At 37.3% G+C, this 23,335-nt stretch overlaps 1 protein-coding gene across 1 annotated transcript; it reads right to left on the bottom strand.

The window, feature by feature from the left end:
• Nucleotides 1–5,470: 5,470 nt before the first annotated feature.
• On the bottom strand, nt 5,471–21,368 carry LOC121376306 (pancreatic triacylglycerol lipase-like). The gene is made up of 11 exons (XM_041504145.1): nt 21,293–21,368; nt 20,285–20,550; nt 18,855–19,001; nt 18,435–18,543; nt 17,607–17,723; nt 15,292–15,408; nt 14,676–14,791; nt 12,898–13,030; nt 12,304–12,427; nt 11,675–11,875; nt 5,471–5,621 (listed from the first exon to the last, which is right to left on the bottom strand). Exons 1-11 carry the CDS (start codon nt 21,360–21,362, stop codon nt 5,543–5,545), a joined length of 1,479 nt encoding a protein of 492 aa, XP_041360079.1. The 5' UTR covers nt 21,363–21,368; the 3' UTR covers nt 5,471–5,542.
• Between the last annotated feature and the right edge of the window lie 1,967 nt (nt 21,369–23,335).

Below are 23,335 nucleotides of genomic sequence, written 5' to 3'. Positions count from 1 at the left end.
CTATTGGGTGTCAAACTATGGTAATGGAAACAAATAAGGTGATGATCAACATCAATAGAAAAATTCAAGATATAAATAAAAACAGTGTAAAGAACTGTGCAAAAATAAAAATATCACAGATAGATACTGACTTTTACTTTAAACTTCAATTTGTGCTGTATTGGCTATTCTCAAAGAGAATGTTACACCCCTGCACCACGGTGAGGTTACAGCACACGCAGGGGGGGGGGGGGGGGGGGTTCTAGAGTATGGCGAGCGAATATTTTATTTAGTGTCTTGCTCCACCCGAAATATATTTTTTAAAATCCCCCTCTACACACGCACATGTTTTAAGAAAAACTTCTAGCCTCCTACCTGCTACGGTAATTCGGTTGATCTGCACAGCGACCATTCAGAACTCAACACTTTGGACACTTTTTTCTTTTTTTTTGTAACATATAATTTGATTAAATTGCTAAGACAAACAATCTTAAAATGCATAAATGATAATTTTGGGGAAAACAGGAAACTGAGAGCTCACCATTCAAACAATATACTAGTTTAACTTGACTGTTTAGATAAAATATCGAGTTAAATGCCTGATGAGAAGGGTGGATCAGCTGCAGATCTAGGGACAGTCGAGATGTCCTGAAAAATTGTCCCATTTGCGATGTTCGTTTTACGATGATTCTAGTAAGGTTGTTTCAGGTTGCACACCACCATTAATTACTCCATGCAATTCAATATAATCTCTTTGTCATAAGATATTCTGTGAGAAATACGACACTGAGAGGACTGCCCGACTGTTAGGTTTATCAAGTAGTCTCCATAGACAACTACCTTGCAAACAAATCCACGAAGATTTTCGATCAGCCATGCTTATTTCATAGCACTGCCTTTTTCTCTTTATTTTCTGTTACACGAGTGGCAGTATACTACTTTCAGAGTTGTCATTAATTAGTTCTAAAAATAACAAGCAACGTCAAACCAGTGGGCTATTTAAATACTACTGAGGTTATTTCAAAAGGCATTTTAGAATTTTGTATTATTTTTTAATTAGGAACTATTCCCTAAATATCACTTACTGTTTGCATTTACCAGAGTTTGACACCCAATAGCCGATGTATTTTTCGTGCTGGGGTGTCGTTAAACATTCATTCATTCATTCATTTATTCCCTAAATATGACCATAATAAGATGCTAAAACAAATAACGACACGACAAACGGTGGCGTAGTGCCTTTAGCACCAGCGTCCCAGCTGTACTGACGTTGGGTAGACTTTCGAGTCGAGACCGTTGACAGTATTCGACCTACCACTGCTGTGTTAAACTGATATAAAAGATTTTCTCTGCCAATACAGCCATTCTGAATTTTTAAAAACCCACTTCTTCGTGTGTCGCTTCTCTTCTTATTTGGTTTCTTTTTACTTCTGACTTTATTACTGGTTTCCATTTGTTTGTTAATTATTTATTTTTTACATTTGTGGATTTTCGTCAAAATATGAATTATCAAGTAACAAAGCGCTAAGCAATGCCATTTAATTCCATATCTTTATTTACACAGATAAGTTAAGTACCCCCTGAAATAATAAAGGACGCTAATATAACCTTTGATAAAAATGCAAGTTTATTTGGTGTATCGCTAGAAAGCTCTTATAGCTAGAGGAGGTTCTAAACGTGTATAGGACAAGTCACTGGGGGAATCGGAAGAAGGGTACATGTTGTTATCCGGGCACGTGTCGGGTCCACTTGCTACTGACGTTTTGGACTGGGGTTGTCTTTCTAAGGTTACAATGAACGTTTTCTGACAGGCTAGTCAATTATACATGATTGTAGAATTTTCTAGATCTATAGTTATTGTTGTTCCTGGTTTACCACAAAACAAAGTTTGTTTTGTGTAACGACCCCACAATAGCACATTGATTTAGTAATCATCAGCTATTGGATGTCAAACATTGGTGATTTTGACATAGTCTTAGAAAGAAACCCATTACATTTTCTCGTTACCACGGCCTTTGATACACGTGTAGTGGGGCATTGGTTAGAGCGATGTTTTGCCACAAATACAGTATTGTCAAAACTGTGTTAAGGCAATTAAAATATTGAAAATTGCAATAATTTTTTGTGTTTCTGTTAGTCAAAAGACTTATCTTTCAGATGGCATTAATGTTTCGTCGTATTTGAGACTGAATGCTAGTAAGCACATGTTTTTAGTCGTGAAAAAGCAAACAGGGGCGCTTAATTAAATTCTGTTTATAAAACGAATATGTCCTATACTGCAAAGGTCTACTCTATCCTGTATACTATTGTGTACTGCGCTGCGCTATGCTGTGCTCTGTTGTGCTATACTATTTCAATAAAATGTATTTCAATTACAGGTTTAGAAATGGAATATAAATTAAGTAATAAATACACTTCAAGATATTACTTTTATATAAATGATGTTTAAAACACTATATTTTATATTGATTTGATTTTTGTCTGTTTAATGGGCAGTAGTACAGTACGCACATTTAAATTATTGTTGTTAATAGTATACCTTAGAGACAGTCTTTAATTAGCCATGTGTTGTATGACAAATATGGAATCTAACGTATCTTGTAAATCAATAATTGGAATTCGTACAAGATTATAGATTTCATATGATAAATAATTAACTGCTTATGTCAATTTTGTGATCACGTTCGCAGAGTTTTGTTTTGTTCATTGCCAAATAAAATAAAATCGATGTTGCAAATTGAAAAATGTGTTTGTTTTGGGAGTTTTGTTCCCTACTTCTTCTGTTTGTTAAGGGTGAAAACATTGAGATACAGTGTTTGCTTGGGGTGCGATCAGTCGTATGATCAATTCACTTCAGCGCCGCGCGTGCGTATGTGTGTGTGTGTGTGTGTATGTGTGAAGGGTCCACGGAAATAACCTGTGATGTCACAATTTTAGTAAGGTGATATATATTTTTAATATTTTCACGTTTACAACTCTACAATCGTGGAATATTTATGCCTAAGAAAGCCTAATTTACCAACTACTATGATATATACCAGTCGGTAGGAGTGGCCTTTGTAGCAGAAAAATATACTGAACTTCACTGAAAACGCACCAGTCAGATTTTCATTTGTAAAAAGAATATATGCGAAAATAATAATACATTTAACTGATTTTGTATAGCTGGACAATATAAAACATAAAATAAAAACATTATATATATATATATATATATATATATATATATATATATATATATATATATATTAGGAATAGAAATTGTATTATTGTATTATGCAAGCCTCTGGCAAGCATAATACATTATTTTTATTCCTAATATATGATACTGACGATACCGAAACACACGAGGGTAATAATCTCTTTATCATATAATCTCAAGCTTAATAAACTTTGTAAACTGTACACGCAACTTTAATTCCAGTCCGCCATTACTAGATATTCAAATGACGTAAGAATATTTGGCGCGGTGTCTTTATGAATGGAAATGACGTCAAACTCGAATGACGTCAAGTTTGGGTGTCCTTACCTCAAAATAAACTACTGCATAACGTTTTTTTGTTTTATGAACGCTGGACAGCTTTTAGTGTAAAATTGTTATTGAAGTGTTTCTGTTTGATGACTATGAATGTATACGTCAGTTATGGAGTGTCACCTGCTTAAATGTCAATAAACCCAGTGCAGTGACCTCGATTAATGAAAAATATCATATACTTTCATTGCACTCAAAATGTAAGATATTATACACTGAAAATGTAAGATATTAATTTTTTTTTTTATTTCAGTGCAATCAAAGTATATGATATTTTTCAGATTACATACTTTAAGAATTTGATAACTTTGCAAATAAGATGTAAATTAATCGAGGTCACGGCACTAGGTTTATTGACATTTAAGCAGGTAGCAGGATGGGACTGTAGGTTTCATCTTCGTCTGTCTGCCTGTCCATCCGTCTGCCCCACATGTAGTTTTCCAGATGGTTTTTCACAATCCCTCGAAATATTAAGCTCACATTTTGTACATAGCTTTATAGTGTACTGTCACAGATCAAGTTTGACTGTCATGACGGTTTACTCAGCTTTGACAGAGTTATGGCCCTTGAACTTAGGAGATAAGAAAATTAGTTTTACGGACATTTGTTTTTATAAAATGTTTGAAGATATTGAGATGAACTTTTGTATATAGCTTTATCACGTACTGTTACAGATGGCGATTTTCCCATTTTTCACAGTTATGGCACTTTAACTTAGGATATACGATAGGGGACATGCATTGTTTTAGCAGTACTCTCAGAATGTTTGTTCTTATTAAAGGTAACATTACTGCAAAGCCTCTGGTCAAAAATAAAACCCCAAATACTTCAATCGGTGGATGTCGTCCTAGCATGTACAGCCTGACTTTTGTGTTGACTTTTCGCTTTCTAACAAGATTACGAGTTGAACTTGTTCAGGTTTCAGAATGACGATTCCAAATCTCGCGAGTATTAACACAGTTAGTTCGTGTTCAACAACAACCTTCAGAATGTAAATGGGCCATTCCGAGTAATACAACAATCTACTTGGTCAATCCAGCCACAGCTTCTGAAGTGACACCATGATAACTTGGAGCAACAGAATGCAAGGTTATCACATTCCATATTGATTATCTGACAAAAACCTTTACGATTCATATAACACATGCTTGAATCGGAATAAATGACTGGAATTTTATTATCTAATTCACACTCCTATGTTTCCTACAGTAATCTGATAATCAATAACACTGGTGTCATCAACTCTATTTTCTCTATTGTTAAAGGTCGAGTCACTTATATCTCACACTATATTTGCCATAGTTAAAAGCATGACAATATAATGTTTTAATGTTTTGCCTCCCTGTGTTTAGTTCCCTGCGTATTCCATAGTGTGATTATGATTAATACGGCATGTTTTACCCTATGGCTCTAAGTGCAGTTTTTTGTACACTTTTATATAAATAACATCTTAGCGAGAGAAAAAAACAACCTTTATTTAAACCATGTTGTTACTTTCTCTTCGAACGTTTCCTGTGTGGCGATTATATTGGTAGTTTCTTTACAGCGCACTCCAGACAGATTTCTATACAGCACAATGAACTTTATAGATTAAGTTTATATTAATGTATTAAGTTTGGAATTTGTAAAACGATTAACAGGTCTAGTCGGGTGGAGCAAACAATGATTCATGAGTGCATGTTATCACAAAAGTAGTTATTCTAAGTCTGGGAGTGGCAGTCCTCTTTTAGCGGTGCCAGAGGAATGAAATCTCAAGTAAATTATCTACTCTGGAGTGGCTTTCCTCCTATAGACGAGACATGAGACAGAGATCCATAGAATCATTCACTATTTTGCCAAATACCCATTCGACTCCGCAATGTGCAAATATACGGCCCTGACAACCTATTACGGTTTTGTCGTTCAGATTGTTAGGCATACAACAGAACATAAATAACAATGGAATTAAAACAAAACACATTTTCATTGTGAGACAAGTGTAATCAAATCACGTGTAAACTATACATCATGACAAATACCATAACACACACATTAACAAGTGTGTGCTCCTATGGAAAGCCGATCTTTGTGCCCATTCTCGACTCCACCGCTGTGACCACACAACGTATATCTAAACAAAATCATTTTCTTTGTCATAATTCGTAATCATGCAATATTATTATTTCTATTACTGGACGTAATGATGTATTATAAACATGCTTTTTAAAAAGAAATTTAAAACAAAAAGGTTGAAACAAAATGTTAGGGATTGAAAAATTACATCAGTAATTTCTTGAGTTAGCTAACGGTAATGCAAAATCTAATACTAAATTTTGTTTATCAATGTCTAACTCATAAATATTAAGATATATAAAGTTAAATTTGATCATAATTCAAAACCAGTAACATCGAGATTGAAAAGTATATTTGCACCACATACGGAGATATGTATATCACAAACAAAAAGATTACGATTATTACGATCACAGATTAAAGACGAGTGCGCATGTGTGTGTGTGTGTGTGTGTGTATTAAAAAGTGTTTGTTTAACGACACCACTAGAGCACATTGAGCTATTGAATGTTAAACATTTGGTAATTTTGATATATAGTCATAAAGAGGAAACGCGCTACATGTTTTTTGCATTAGTAGCAAGGGATTTTTTATATATTCCATCCCACAGACAGGATACCACCACAGCATTTGCTATACCAATCGTGATGACTTGGGTGAGAAATAGCTCAATGGGCCTACCAACACGGATCGATCCCAGATCGACCACACATCAGGTGAACGCTTTGCCACTGGGCTACCATCCGCCCCAATACCGTATATACTACGTACACTAGAATCACAAACTTGAAAAACTCGTATAGCACGAACGTGAAGATCACATACAGCACAAATATGAATATTACATACAGCATGAACATGAAGATCACATACAGCACGAACATGAAGATTACATACAGCACGAACGTGAAGATCACATACAGCACAAATATGAATATTACATATAGCACGGACATGAAGATCACATGCAGCACGAACATGAAGATTATATACAGCACGAACATGAAGATCACATACAGCACGAACATGAAGATTACATACAGCACGAACATGAAGATTAGATATAGCACGAACATGAAGATCACATACAGCACAAATATGAAGATTACATACAGCACGAACATGAAGATTACATACAGCACGAACATGAAGATTACATACAGCACGAACATGAAGATTATATATAGCACGAACATGAAGATCACATACAGCACGAACATGAAGATTATATATAGTTCGAACATGAAGATCACATACAGCACGAACATGAAGACTATATATAGCACGAACATGAAGATCACATACAGCACGAACATGAAGATTACATACAGCATCAACATGAAGATAACATACAGCACGAACATGAAGATTACATACAGCATGAACATGAAGATTACATACAGCACGGACATGAAAATCACATACACCACAAACATGAAAATCACATACAGCACGAACATGAAGATCACATACAGCCCGAACATGAAAATCACATACAGCACGAACATGAAGATCACATACAGCACGAACATGAAAATCACATACAGCACGAACATGAATATTACATACACCACGAACATGAAGATTATATATAGCTCGAACATGAAGATTACATATAGCACGAACATGATAATCACGTACACCACGAATACAAAGATGACGTATAGCACGAACAAATATATAATGATACAGCACGAACATGAAGATTATATATAGCACGAACAAAAAGATCACATACAGCACGAACATGAAGATTATATATAGTACGAACATGAAGATCACATACAGCACGAACATGAAGACTATATATAGCACGAACATGAAGATCACATACAGCACGAACATGAAGATTACATACAGCATCAACATGAAGATAACATACAGCACGAACATGAAGATTACACGTAACATGAAGATTACATACAGCACGAACATGAAGATCACATAACCACGAACACGTATATACAGCACGAACATGAAGATCACATACAGCCCGAACATGAAAATCACATACAGCACGAACATGAAGATTACATACAGCACGAACGTGAAGATCACATACAGCACAAATATGAATATTACATATAGCACGGACATGAAGATCACATGCAGCACGAACATGAAGATTACGTACAGCACGAACATGAAGATCACATACAGTACGAACATGAAGATTACGTACAGCACGAACATGAAGATCACGTATAGCACGAACATGAAGATCAGATACAGCACGAACATTAAGATCACGTACAGCACGAATATGAAGATCACATACAGCACGAACATGAAGATTACATACAGCACGAACGTGAAGATTACATACAGCACGAACATGAAGATTATATATAGCACGAACATGAAGATCACATACAGCACGAACATGAAGATTATATATAGTTCGAACATGAAGATCACATACAGCACGAACATGAAGACTATATATAGCACGAACATGAAGATCACATACAGCACGAACATGAAGATTACATACAGCATCAACATGAAGATAACATACAGCACGAACATGAAGATTACATACAGCATGAACATGAAGATTACATACAGCACGAACATGAAGATCACATACACCACGAACATGAAAATCACATACAGCACGAACATGAAGATCACATACAGCCCGAACATGAAAATCACATACAGCACGAACATGAAGATCACATACAGCACGAACATGAAAATCACATACAGCACGAACATGAAAATCACATACAGCCCGAACATGAAAATCACATACAGCACGAACATGAAAATCACATACAGCACGAACATGAAGATCACATACAGCACGAGCATGAAGATCACATACAGCACGAGCATGAAGATCACATACAGCACGAACATGAAAATCACATACAGCACGAACATGAAGATCACATACAGCACGAACATGAAAATCACATACAGCACGAACATGAAGATTACATACACCACGAACATGAAGATTATATATAGCTCGAACATGAAGATTACATATAGCACGAACATGATAATCACGTACACCACGAATACAAAGATGACGTATAGCACGAACAAATATATAATGAACACGAGCAAAATATAAGGAGATATGTATGCCATAAACAAAAATATACTCATCAAAAAAAGAAACGCAAAAGGGTACAAATGAACTCACGTATAGTTTCCTACCGAACTTTGTGAAGATCACATAGTCCCAAACACATTCCCACGGTTACACGAAAAACGCAGCTACTGAAATAAAGTTCCACGTAATAGCACGCAGCCACGCGCAAATCATGTCACCACTGCACGTGCGTTGTCTGCACGTGCAGAACACGACAGTATAAAAGTGCAGGGTGTTATAGCTTGCCTGGCCTCTGTATCTGGCCGACAGTTGACAATCCAGGACATGCCACGTCTCAGTGAACCGCAGAGAAACAATGCCATCGGCCGACTAGACGCAGGCGAATCCAGAGCGGCCGTTGCCAGGGCATTCCATGTGTCCCCAAGCACCATCTCCAGACTGTGAAGTTCACATTCATGCACGAACGTGACCTCCCTAGATCCGGTCGACCACGGGTCACTACCCCCGAACACGACCGCTACATCCGGGTACGCCACCTTCGGGAACGATTGTATAGCCACCTCCACAGCCGCAGCAATACCAGGTTTGCGCAGGATATCCGACCAGACCGTACGGAACCGCCTACGTGAGGTAGGAATTCGTGCCAGACGTCCAGTTCGAGGTGTCATCTTAACACCACAACACCGTCGATCCGACTGCAGTGGTGCCAGATTCACGAAATGGCCTCAACTGCGATGGAGAAAGGTGTGGTTCAGTGACGAGTCCCGATTTCTGCTCCGACGTCATGATGGAAGATGTCGCGTGTATAGGCGTCGTGGTGAACGTTATGCGGCAAACTGCGTGCAGGAAGTGGACAGATTCGGCGGGGGTAGTGTCATGGTGTGGGCAGCACGACACACTGAAACTGACCTGGTCCACGTGCAGGGCAACCTATGCACAGGACTACATTGACCAGATCCTCCGGCCACACATCGTTCCAGTTATGGCCAACGCCAACGCAGTGTTCCAACATGAAACGCCAGGCCTCACACAGCACGTCTCACAACGGCTTTCCTACAGAACAACACATTAAGATTCCTTGGCCATCGTATCACCGGATTTGAACCCAAGTGAGCATCTATGGGACGAGTTGGACCGACGCCTCCCGACAGCGACAACCACAGAGACCCTGCCCGAGCTGGCATAGCACCGAGTGGGCCACCATCCCCCGAACGTCATCCGTACTCTGGTTGCTTCAATGGGCAGGCGGTGCCAGGCAGTTGTCAACACACGCGGAGGCCACACCCGGTATTGACTCCAGATGACCTTGACCTTGGTGGTGTGTCCTATCACTTACTCACAATGGACTAGAGTGAATTGTGAACAATCCTGCAACATTTGGTAATTATCGGACTCACCATTCAATAATTAAATCAATTCTCCAAATGTTACGACAATGTGGTTTTGCGTTTCTTCTTTTGAAGAGTATATAACATACATCACGAACACAGATTACGTATACTACGAACACCGAAGATCACGTATATCACGAACGTAAATATCACGTATGGCACGAACACGAATATCACGAATAGCACGAACATGAAGATCACGTATAGCACGAATATGAATATCAAGTATAGCACGAACATATAGCACGTACACGAATATCACGTATAGATCGAAAAAGAAGATCACGTATAGTACGAATATCAATATCACGTATAGCACGAACACGAATATCACATATAGCACGAACACGAATATCACATATAATACGAACATGAATATCACGTGTAGAACGAAGGTGAAGATCACGTATAGCACGAACACGAATATCACGTATAGCACGAACGTGCAGATCACGTATAGCATGAACATGAAGATCACGTATAGTACGAACGTGCAGATCACGTATAGCACGAACATGAAGATCACGTATAGCACGAACGTGAAGATCACGTATAGCACGAACACGAATATCACGTATAGCACGAACCTGAAGATCACGTATAGCACGAACGTGAAGATCACGTATAGCACAAACACGAATATCACGTAAAGCACGGACATGAATATCACGTATAGCACGGACATGAAGATCACGTATAGAACGAACGTGAAGTGTATAGCACGAACGTGAAGATCACGTATAGCACGAACACGAATACCACGTATAGCACGAACATGGAGATCGCGTATATCATGAACGTGCAGATCACGTATAGCATGAACGTGCAGATCACGTATAGCACGAACGTGAAAATCACGTATAGCACGAACATGAAGATCACGTATAGCACGAACGTGAAGATCGCGTATAGCACGAACACGAATATCACGTATAGCACGGACATGAAGATCACATACAGCACGAACATGAAGATTACATACAGCACGAACATGAAGATTACATACAGCACGAACATGAAGATTATATATAGCACGAACATGAAGATCACGTATAGCACGAACACGAATATCACGTATAGTACGGGCATGAATATCACGTATAGCACGAACATGAAGATCACGTATAGCATGAACGTGAAAATCACGTATAGTACGAACACGAAGATCACGTATAGCACGAACATGAAGATCACGTATAGCACGAACGTGAAGATCACGTATAGCATGAACACGAATATCATGTATAGGACGGACATGAAGATCACGTATAGCACGAACGTGAAGATCACGTATAGCACGAACATGAAGATCACGTATAGCATGAACGTGAAGATCACGTATAGCACGAACACTAATATCACGTATAGCACGGACATGAAGATCACATCACGTATAGCACGAAGGTGAAGATCACATATAGCACGAACGTGAAGATCACGTATAGCAGGAACACGAATATACGTATAGCACGGACATGAAGATCACGTATAGCACGAACGTGAAGATCACGTATAGCACGAACACGAATATCACGTATAGCACAAAACAAAGACCACGTATAGCACAAAACAAAGATCACGTATAGCACGAACATGAAAATCATGTATGCGATGTATTAGAAAATCGCGCATGTAACAAAATGTTGTACTCACTGGTTAGACGTGTGCCCGTTGACAACGTTTACTTTGTTTAGATACAGCCTTGGATGTCGGAAGTTCAGGAGATTCCAGCTCAGCGGGTTCAATAAAGCAGAATTGTGATGCCACCGGAACTCGACATTGGTGATGTCGCCAATATCTTTAACTGACGTCACTACAAAGTTGTATGACATTCCCGGCTGCACGTACATGTGACTGAATAACAAATGCATAGATGGTGTGCAGTTTTGTATATACATATCACTGAAAAAATACCTATCTTAAGGTGAGTGCTAATTGCATTAAATGTCTTAGTGCAGGCCCGCTGCAACGCTATCGGGGGGGGGGGAGGGGGGAGGGGGGCAATCCAGATTTGTATCTTTATTTACGGTAAATAGAGTAGTGGCGTGTATTTTTTTCATCGAGTGGGGGGCACAGGTCCCTCGTCCCTGTATTTATAGGCCTATACAGACTATGAAATGGTAATATAAAAATTTAAAATTTCCTAATTAAACTTTTTTATATAGTTTTTTCATACATTGCTTGGCCACTTTTACCAGTAATTTTCCTTCATAAATCACTGAAGTAATCTTCAAGACTAGAAATGTACTGAATTGAAGTAAATACATTATAATGTTACCTACTCTTTGTTAAGTGTCAGTTCTCCTGTCTGGCCGGTTTTCCCGATTAAATTGACGAACATGTCGCCACGCTCTGCCCGTGCACCAAACTGACTGCCAAACGACAGCTGTACTTTATAATGATAGCCTGAAATGTAGAATACATTCTCTCAATAAAAAAAACCGTGTATTATAATAATAATAATAATAATAATAATAATAATAATATTAATAATAGGCCGATAGTACAAACGTTAATGTTTGTTGTTTGAAGACACCACTAACACCACTACAGCATATTTATAGATATATTTGGTAACTGGCATATAATTTTAGAAAAACAAACGCTACATTTTTCTGTTAGTAGAAAGGGGTCTTTTACATGCGTTTTTACATACCAAGGTCTTTTATATATATGCAGGGATCTAACTAAGAAAGATCTTATATTACTGTGTCAGGATTCTGTTGATTGTTGCTCCCTAGTTAATGTAAGCTAGGTAAGACCATGGAATTTTCTTAAATTAATTTAGTAGAAATCTGTCTTATTATCAAAAACTTGTCTCCGCCTCACCGCGAGGTGACCATGTTTAGAATAACTCGTACTAGAAAAACACTCACGACAGAAAGGTCCGTCTCCACTTGTTTTGAGGAAGTATTTCACGTGCTTCAGTCCTCTAGCGGGTTTCACTTTGTCGGCGTGAAATCCCATGTGTCCACAAGCCTTACCATTGCATGGCATACATTTGCCGAACTTTGAACATCAAAAATAAATATACACTCGTGGCACTAAAGTCGGCGCACCTAAGCATTTGTGTTATATTTTAAAGTTAAAATATTTCTTTAAAAATATTTGTTTCACTGCCACAGTACAATGGAACAATAAACGTGTTACTACTGAAAGTTAAAAAATTAAATAATTTGTTTTAAACTCAAGTAATGAACGCTTTTTAGTGGCACCCTCCTCTATTTACTGGCCTGCATGACGGCACCTAAGTCTGCGCAGCAAACAAAACAACCACGTATGTCGCTACTGTTAACAGAAACAACAAATAGGTAATAGGTTCGACTTTTCGTAACTTCTAGACAACACACAATTCCTATTATAGTTTGTTACAGGTTAATTTAGTTTATGCAAATAAGATAAATATAAATAGTGTTTTATGCTCCTTAGTTTGGATAACACAAAATGCCAGTATAAAAAAAAGCCAATGTCAAAATTTATTATCATTATTCAACATAAGTTGTCTGTTATTAACTAATTCGTATAAACAGGGGGTAAGTTGTCGCCAGGAAATTTTTCATCATCATCTGTCAGGGTCGAGTTCGTCGTAAAATTTTGCAAGTTCAAACTGATAAGGCATTATTTGTTGTGTCTGGCAAAAATATTACACCGCGAGCGCCGCATTACTACACTATTCAGCCCGTGGAAGAATCGGGGGGTCTGGGGGGGGGGGATATGAAAACAATTTCGCCTTGAGCAGGGGGGGGTAGGTTTCAATCCCCAAACCCCCCTACCTGCACGAAAAAGCTAAAGAACAAAAACAAGAATAAAAGTTGTAATCCAGTGGTAAGGTGTCTCACACGCACGCGCCTTAATAAATAAGCATAAATAGTGTTCGTTTCCGGCATACAGGAGCTTTAAATATGGGGCATGCTGTAAGCTTTATTTTACCTAGGCAGCCATATTGGTTGTGTTAAGAAACATTTAATTATGGAATTTCAAATTTTAGTGTATGGTCTGGCACAGCACTTTAACAGATAAAATAAAACATCCATTTCATTTATACTTCCATAAATTACAATAACGTATGTATTAAAGGTTCTATGTAAACTTGTGTAAGTTGATATACAAGGTTGATCATTGCAGCGGTGACAGACACGTGTTGACAGGTGATACAAAAAAACGTTAATCGAGGCTGGCAAAAGTATACTTTTAGTGCATTAATTCAAAGGGCTTTTTTAAGTCAAATTGTTATCAGTTAGTTTTATACATATATTCACAATCGAGATGTGTTGTTTTAACTATTGTTTTGTGAATTAAATTAACGTTGTTTGTTTACAAACATACCCCAGCACTTGTCTCAAGACGTAATGTAACGTAATTAACATGCGCAGACTTTTGTACCGCGCAGACTAATGTGACGTAACACAAATATATGTGCTGTCTACGGACGCTATTATATTTAATTATATTATAGACTTTGCCATTGTATGGCGTGCATTTGTGTTCTTTGAAAATTACAAATAAATATACTATATGACACTACTTTTTAATGTATGTTAATACGGACTTTATTTGATGCATTAAGCCTAAACCGAAATAAAAACTATTTTAGTGTATTGGCAATTAGTGTAATGAAATCGAATCGTAGAAATGAAATCGTTTGTGTTTTCACCTCGAAGTCGTCGTAGCTGTTGCACTGATACGCGTCGAAGGAACACCGGCTGTTGATGGACTCGATGAAGAGGTAGTGAGACCGCAGGTGACTGCATGCAACGAAATTCTTAACACCTGAAATGATAGGTGAGTAGGAGTTGTCATGTTTTAAAATTTAAGGTATTAATATCTTAAATTAACTCTCCAATGGTCCTTATCATTATTATCATTAAATACAATTTCATGTTCATCATTATTGTTGTCATCATCGTGTTTAGCATCATCAATATCATCATCGTCGTCACTATCATCATTACTACAACTATTATGACTACGACTACATTACATTATATTGCACTGCATTGTATTACAGACTCAGGTTTGCAGTTCAAGCTCAAAATCAAGATCAAGATCAAGCTCAAGCTCAAGATCAAGATCAGATCAAAGTAGAGCCTTTATTAAAGTTCCATAATAGTGTAGATTCTAAATCTAGATTCAAGCGTCATAATGACTCAAATGTTAAGAGCACTTGTTTGATTCTAAAAAATCCACCTTAATCTGTAAATACAATTGCAAATATAATTGTGTCATGTGGATCCCAGAGGAATCTGCTATCACAGTAATGTAACACTAACCATCATATAGACCTTCCAGTTTAATAGAAGTAATGGGTCCTTTGTCACATCCAGGTTGAGTCATACCGCCGTTAGGAAAGTAGTCCACGTGGCCACACGTCTGTTTCATTCCATAGCCTACAACGATGCAACGAGGAATATTTCAGATGAGGACAGAATTATATTAAGGCCGCTTTATACGGACTTTCACACACAGACATATATATAGACAGAGACAGACAGCCACACATAGATAGATAGATAGATAGGTAGATAGATAGATATATAGATAGATAGATAGACAGAGACAGACAGCCATACATACATAGATAGATATATAGATAGACAGACAGACAGATAGATATATAGGCAGACACACACAGACAGACAGATATATAGACAGACAGGCAGCCATAGAGAGAAAAATAGATAGATAGATAGATAGGCAGACACAGACAGACAGATATATAGACAGACATGCAGCCATACAGAGAAAAACTGATAGATAGATAGATAGATAGATAGATAGATAGATAGATAGATAGATAGACAGGCAGACAGACAGACAGACAGACAGGCAGACAGACAGACACATACATACATACATACATACATACATACATACATACACATACAGATATATACTAGTACATGTGTATATATATATATATATATATATATATATATATACTCAAAGGCAAAAGTAATAAATTTGTGAATGGATTTATGGATGTAAACCAGAGAAAATGTGCATGAAACAGCTCACAGAAATGCAGCCAAACAGTTGTTGCAGCGATTGCATACTTTGTTCAAGAAACATGGAATATTCGGGAGAAATTCTGTCCAGTGTTCACTATAAAAGGCCAGACATTCAGTTGCAAATCATTGCCACTCTGTGCAGCCTTCAGAAGTCCAGAAGTCAGAAAAACACCATTAGTGAACTGTTTGATGCATTTTCGTCATGCCACGCCTCAATAAAAAATGACAGATGGCGAGTCGTAGGGATGCCTGAATCTGGGACCTCGCAGCGTGACGTCGTACGTCAATTTAACGTCCACAGAAACACCATATGGCAATTATGGCAACGATATCAACAAAACAACCAGGTCAGGTCAACCATCTCCGTAGCGGCCGACCACCCGTGACAACCCCTCGCCAAGACACATAGATCCTAACCACGCATCTGCGAAACAGGCATTCCCATGAACTTTCTCCAGCGTTTAGTGGCCTCAATGAGACGACGGTGCCAGGCCTATATCGATGTTCTAGGTGGACACACTCGCTACAGACTGTGTTATGTATAAGAAAGCGGACAGGATAATAATTTTTTATTTAATATCTACATATTATAACTAGTATGACACACACATACCACAGCCTTTATACATCAGTTGTGGTGCACAGGCTGGAACTAGACACAACCCAATGGGTCCACCATGTGGGATCGATCAGTCGACCTACCATGAGCGAACGCTTTACCTCTGAGCTACGTCTCGCTCCATATACAAAAGAAGCCTTAAGTGAGGTTGGGGTTGTGCAGAGGATCACACTTCCACCTATCGCATGCATACTATATTCTTCTCTCTCTCTCCCTATAACCATATAACCATAGATTAAAATATGTTGAGTGCGTCGTTACATAAATGACGGGTCTCTCTCTCTCTCTCTCTCTCTCTCTCTCTCTCTCTCTCTCTCTCTCTCTCTCTCTCTCTCTCTCTCTCTCTCTCTCTCTCTCCCTTCAGCGCGCGCGCTTGTGTATTCCACAATATAATTATAATATTTAATACATTTTTTTTTTCAAACTGAGGTTTTGTCACTTGAACTCCCCACCTGAATCCGCGCCTGCTTTATGTTTACAGATATTTTCTTAAATATAGGCCATACTACGATTTGTGCGGATAGGACGATAGAACCGAACATTAGTTTGAAACGCACTGTAGAATGATGCTTTTGATATGCAAATGACCTTAGTTATTTATAGGAGAAGTAACGTGCATTCAAAACACACAGAGATTTTTAAAAAGTGGAATTAAGTCAACTTCGTGCATTTTATATGATGATTTGTATATAAAACCTGTCGGGGTTTGGGTTTGTTTTCATGTAAATGCAAAGAAAACAAATATCGAATAGGAAATAAACGTAACATTTGCAAAAAACTTTGGGTCTAAATAATTGAACAGGATAATAGTTACCAAGTACAGAGTACTGATTTTACGAAACTCATGTCAGGATTCATGTATTACCCTCGCTCTCGCTTGAACAATACAATAATACTGACACTCGTTTCGTAAAATCAGTACGACTCACTAGCTCTATTAGTGTGTAACAAATCTCACCTAGTTTAAGAATGCTCTGTCCGTCTGTGTGTATGACGTCGACGAAAAGCGCGTCACTCGGGTCAAGGCGCACGCGGATGTCGGTGTTCTGGTAATAGGGCTCCGCGGGGTCAAGTCCTGAAAAGTGTCATCTTAGTTTCGTATTTTTACTGAATTACAACCTGGCTTAAAATTAGAATGTGTGTGACATGGTCATGCATACCTTATATTCTAATAATTGTCTCATTTTAGATCACAGCTTTAAATGCAAAATGTTCTGAATTGCTTTGAAATAATTTAGGCCATTCTGTCGAATTTTATATTACTTAGGATAGAAAAAAAGTACTCTTTTTTTGTGGAGATCAAAATTGTTTACCTTTAAAATGTAATAATAAATTTTAAAAAATTACCTACAAACACCTTGTGTCATGTTTTCTTACCGATAAATTGTATACTTATGAAAGAAAACAAAACTCACATACAGGCCTCGGTACTCGGTAGTTTAGTGAATTTGTAATACTAGTATCCAACGTTAGTGGGTACTGAGTTCGTGTATCCACCTGAGGCAATGAGACGATTTTTCATTTCAGTATTAAGACCGAATGCACCATTAGGCTTGGTGACCGAGTTTCACCCACTTTATGGGTAGGCACTGCAGATCATGTGTACCTCAGGCTCGGATGAGTCAAGTAGTGCGATACCAAACTCGCGGTTTCATCATTCATATCGCCATAAAGATAAATGCACTCTTTGATGCCCTAAACAAAATGTTTGTGGTATTTTAAACAAATAAAACAAATTTACTAGTGTATTGTTAGGAAGTTATATGTAGTAACTACATCCACTAACCCGAGATTCGACCAACGTGCTGTATTCTCTCTCCTGCATACCCTGCGATGTGGGCACCCAGACTGTGACCAATGATGTGAAACGTTTCCGGCTGTGCACCCGTAGTCTTCTGTTCGACGAGAAAATGCATAATTATGATGGTATGAAAAATAAAGAAAATTATATATACACACAAAATTTAAGGATCGGCAAAATATTTCAAGTTCCAGCGTGTTCGAGTTTCAAAAATATCTTTATATGCCATAAAACACCTCGGTTTGAAGCTATGTTGACCATTTCAGTTTTGTGTCTACACACCCATAGTGGTTCGTGAATTCCTGTTGTTATAGTTCCAGCAAAATATACATGTCTCGTAGGAGTATGTAAGTATGAGTCTGAATATGCTAATGCGTGTATTGTTTCGATTACACCTGCGCCTACCTGTATAGTTTTGATGAGCTGCGCTATCATGGCTCCGACCACACGTGTGTTGGCTGTAGCCTGGGTGTACGGGGGCAGTGATCCTTTTCCCCACCCCACGATAATAACATTGAAATCGTTCGTCTTCAGAAACTCATTTTTCATATGCTGAAAGAAACAAATAGTATTTACTGAGACAAAACAAAACGACAATAAATTGTTTAAATTAACATTTACTGCAAAATGTAATAATTTGTTTTTGAAATATTGTATTTTTGTTAGTAAAGTTTCACTTTCGGAGTTGTGTTTGTACTTCTACGCGTTTACCGTGCATGTTTGTTTTGTTTTTATTTTTATTTTGTTTGGGGTTTTTTGTTGTTTTATACTTTCCTCTGCATATTTTAGGATGTTTTGGAGGGTTGTTGTTGTTGGGGTTTTGGGGGGTCTTGTATTTTTGTTTTGTTTGTTCATTATTGATGTTGATGGGTTTGGTATTTCTTGTTGTTGCTGTATTCATTTCTTAATATTTGGGGTTCTGGAATGGGTGGGGTTTTTCTTATTTGTTGTGATTTGGGATTGTATTTGAGAGTGTGTGATTTTCATTGTTATTGGTGTTGTTGTTGTTTTAGTTGTTTTATGTCACCATCTTATCTCAGTGTTCCTAAAAAAAAGAAGACTCATTTTATGTCATTATACAACACCAACTACCGAACACTACCTATATGTCTTAAATTACCATCTGAGAAGTATAATAGCATTTTCCCGCTGTTTTTACCATCATAGTAATAATGAAAAGGATATGCATACCAATATAAACATTGCTGAGAGGCTATGCAATATATGTAACTTAGGTACCATTGGAGACGAGATACATTTGATCTTAATTGCACAGTGTTAACTGATCTTAGACGTAACTTCCTACACGATTTTTGTAATATCAGATATAGACCAGACAGTGCAAATGTACAAAGCCTATTTTGTAGCAAAGACATTAACGCTTTGAAAAACTTAGCTTTCTATATTAAAAAAAAAATTTTTTAGAGCAAAACTGTTGAAGGGTTAATTAACGGTATGTAGGGTTTTGTAAACCTAGTAAGTGAGCTGGTGTTACTGTGTATAGTAGGCCTACTATTACTTATAATATTGAAGAATCAATTAACAGCAAAAGTGTGTGTGTGTGTGTGGGGGGGGGGGGGGGTGCTGTAAACCTAGTCAATGAATTGGTGTTATTGTATTATCTATAATAATACTGTGTCAAAATGTTATGCTATTGAATATGTCATGATATTGAATGGAGCTCCTTGTAAACTTAGTATATATGTAATATGTACAATGGGCAAAGGCCACTTCAGTACAATAAAGCATCTTCTTCTTCTTCTTCAGTGTTCCTCCCAAATATCTGATAGTTTATAACACTACTAAAACCAAGACAATGAATATTTTCATCTTACCGTCAACCAGCTGGCTTTACCGTTCTCCAGGTACCCGTGGACGATGACTTTCGTAGGTCTGTGGGCATTGAAGTGTGACGACTTCAAAGCGGTGACGTCAGTGGTGTGAAGCACGTCGCCGTTGTTGACGTTTTGTTGGGTGAACAGGGTGAAGTCGGGGTTGATGAAACTGGGGGACTCGGGGACAAAACTGAGTGGTCGTTGCAAACTGAAGAACGGGTACTTAGTACTGAAACATCCCAAGGCATCGTAACATACCGTCATGCCTGGAATAGTTTTGGTATTGGTAAAAGTGGTGTCAGATATTATGATGACATTGTGGTAGTGTGATATACAGCATAACATTGTGTTTAATGGGCTTGTTGGCTCTTCGATTTTTGTGTTTAATGTCAATACTGACAACTTTATTAACTAAATTCTAAAGGGTTGGACGGGTATTAGAAACAACGGTATCTAGGTATGTTGTCGATAATCAACATATTGTTTACTTCAAACGATGTAATATAATGGATTCCATGATTAAAAGTGTATTTTTGTTTTGTATTTTAATATCATTTTAATTCTGGGGGTTTTCAAGTTGTACTTATGTCCATATAAAGTCACTGACGAAATGAGACATAGCCTGTCCTGGACAGAGGAGCCTGCAAGAGTCGACACCTGTGCCTATTACAGGCGTGTGCTGCGACAGCTTGCTCTGAATGTGCACGTTAATCATATTTTTGCTATCAACCTAATGTCAGACAAATGTAGAGTAACAACATTGGATTGGGGTTTTTCATTCAAATCCATTATAATCGGTTCATGTAATAATACTAATAAACTGGTTTTAATATGAAATAATATAAAGAATTTAAATAGTGTCTTTATAAAGACACGGAGGAAAAGAAAAACATATTTCTTGGAAAGGAAAATTAAAGCAAAGTAAAATAAAAAATGAAATTATGCAAATCCATATTAATCGATGTATGCAATAATACTACTAAACTGGTTTTATTATTAAATACATACGCTTATGTCTTGGCACAGACTTGGGCTGGACCAAGGCCCAGAGGGTGAGCAACAGAACCACTTTCAACATGGCTGTAACGACGTTTCGTCACAACTGAGATAAGTCGCATGAAATTACCTGATAACAGACAATTGTCGTGAGCATTCTTTGATATTAATAGACTGCATGTTCGCGATATGATTCTCGACCATGTATCATTGAGTGCAATGTGGATAGATATCTTGTGGTTAAATGAGAACCAGTCAGATTTGTAACGCCAAATTAAAGGGACATACCCTAGTTTCAACCCGTGAAAATTAACACTAAGTTTAGTTAATCTACAAACCTGTAACACATTTGGATAAAGTTACAATTGAGTGAAACATGAGTCTGTGATTTTGAAATGGTGAAATACCCTCTAAAAATAGACTAAAACTCGACACCATAACTGTTACTTCTCAGACGCTCGTGCGTTTTTAAAAATATGAAAAATTCATTTTATGATATTAAAAACACCAGGATGACAAAAAACACTTCGAATGTACGTTAATTGATAAATTAAACAATAAAATCTAAGTAAAGTATGATTTAAGTTATCAAAAACGGTTATAATAGTCAAAAATATATCTTAGTGTTTAAAAACTAGGGTATGTCCCTTTGATCGAGTTTTTCAATAATTTAAAATTCCTCCCTATTGTTTAATGATTATTTTGTTAATAATACTGCTTATTTTACCTAAAGGTGCGTTCTCAAAGTTGCAAGTGTCATATTTTGTAATTTCCACAAACATTTGTGATAAATAACTACAAATTAATTGATCCCATTTATAATCTTTGCGTAATTCATTTAAGGGGCGGGACGTAACCTGTGGTAAAGCGTTCGCCTGATGATGATCGATCAGTCTGGGATCGATCTCCGTCGGTAGGCCCAATGGATATTTCTCGTTCCAGCCAGTATACCACGACTGTATATCAAAGGCCGTGGTATATTCTATCCTGTCTGTATGATTGTGTATATAAAGGATTCATTGCGAGTAATGGAAAAAATGTAGCGGGTTTTCTCTAAGACTATATGTCAAAATGTTTGACATCCAATAGCAGATGATTAATAAATCAATGTACTCTAGTAGTGTCGTTAAACAAAACAAACTTTAAGTAACTCAAGAATATCACGACTGTAATGTGGTGCCTGCCACTCGGCATAAATAGTGGTTTCCTCGATAAAACATGTTAAAAAATATAAAGTATATATTAAAAAAACATATTCATCGCGTATCTATTAAAATAGCAGCTAGTTCTTTGTCAATAGGGAGATCAGGATGAAATCAAACTCAAACTGTAAGTTACCGTAATTAGATTTTACAATAATATAAATTGAAACATGTAGTAAATTAAATTATTTGAATGTTATATGTTGTGTAAATGTAATTGTATTAGGTATACTAGTAATATTTATATTTCACAAGAACTATTAATAAATATTTTGGTCAAAGTGTAACTTTGAACCTTCCCTTTAACCGTAACGATTTTTCTTCGTATTATGTTTCTTCTTCTTTGTCTTCATCATCATCTCCACAGATTATGATTCTAAGCATGTTGACGGTACAGGCTTAATATTGTTTTGTGGAGATACCTATATGTAAACAGTTGTTTCATAGGTTGTAGGTGTTTGCGGGCATAAAGCATGCAAGGAAAACATTGGAACTTTCACGAAGTTAACGAAACTTGGCAGGACAATAACCATCCCCTCGATACTCCGTCTTAAACACCGATATTTGTGGGTGATTGTAAAATTCATGGATGGTGGTTGTGTGTGTGTGTGTGTGTGTGTGTGTGTGTGTGTGTGTGTGTGTGTGTGTGTGTGTGTGTGTGTGTGTGTGTTATAGATAGATAGATAGATAGATGATGACATATAGATGTTTGTGGCTGATTGTAAAATTCATGGATGGTGTGTGTGGTTGTGTGTGTGTGTGTGTGTGTGTTATAGATAGATAGATAGATAGATGATGACATATAGATAGATGTTTGTGGGTGATTGTAAAATGGTGTGTGTGTGTGTGTGTG

The sequence above is a fragment of the Gigantopelta aegis genome, chromosome 6 (genome assembly GCF_016097555.1).
Source record: "Gigantopelta aegis isolate Gae_Host chromosome 6, Gae_host_genome, whole genome shotgun sequence".
Classification (NCBI taxonomy): domain Eukaryota; kingdom Metazoa; phylum Mollusca; class Gastropoda; order Neomphalida; family Peltospiridae; genus Gigantopelta; species Gigantopelta aegis.
The sequence above is the reverse complement of the archived record's forward strand: the minus strand, read 5'-3'. Positions and strand labels throughout refer to the sequence as shown.

Bases quoted from the DNA above. Each gene is read 5' to 3' on its own strand.
- LOC121376306 (XM_041504145.1), bottom strand. From the start codon at position 21,362: ATGTTGAAAGTGGTTCTGTTGCTCACCCTCTGGGCCTTGGTCCAGCCC. The intron at 17,724-18,434 runs GTTAGTGGATGT...GACACTTTTCAG, and splicing joins GCACGTTGGTCGAATCTCGG to GACTTGACCCCGCGGAGCCC. The intron at 15,409-17,606 runs GTGAGATTTGTT...GCATCGTTGTAG, and splicing joins ACAGAGCATTCTTAAACTAG to GCTATGGAATGAAACAGACG.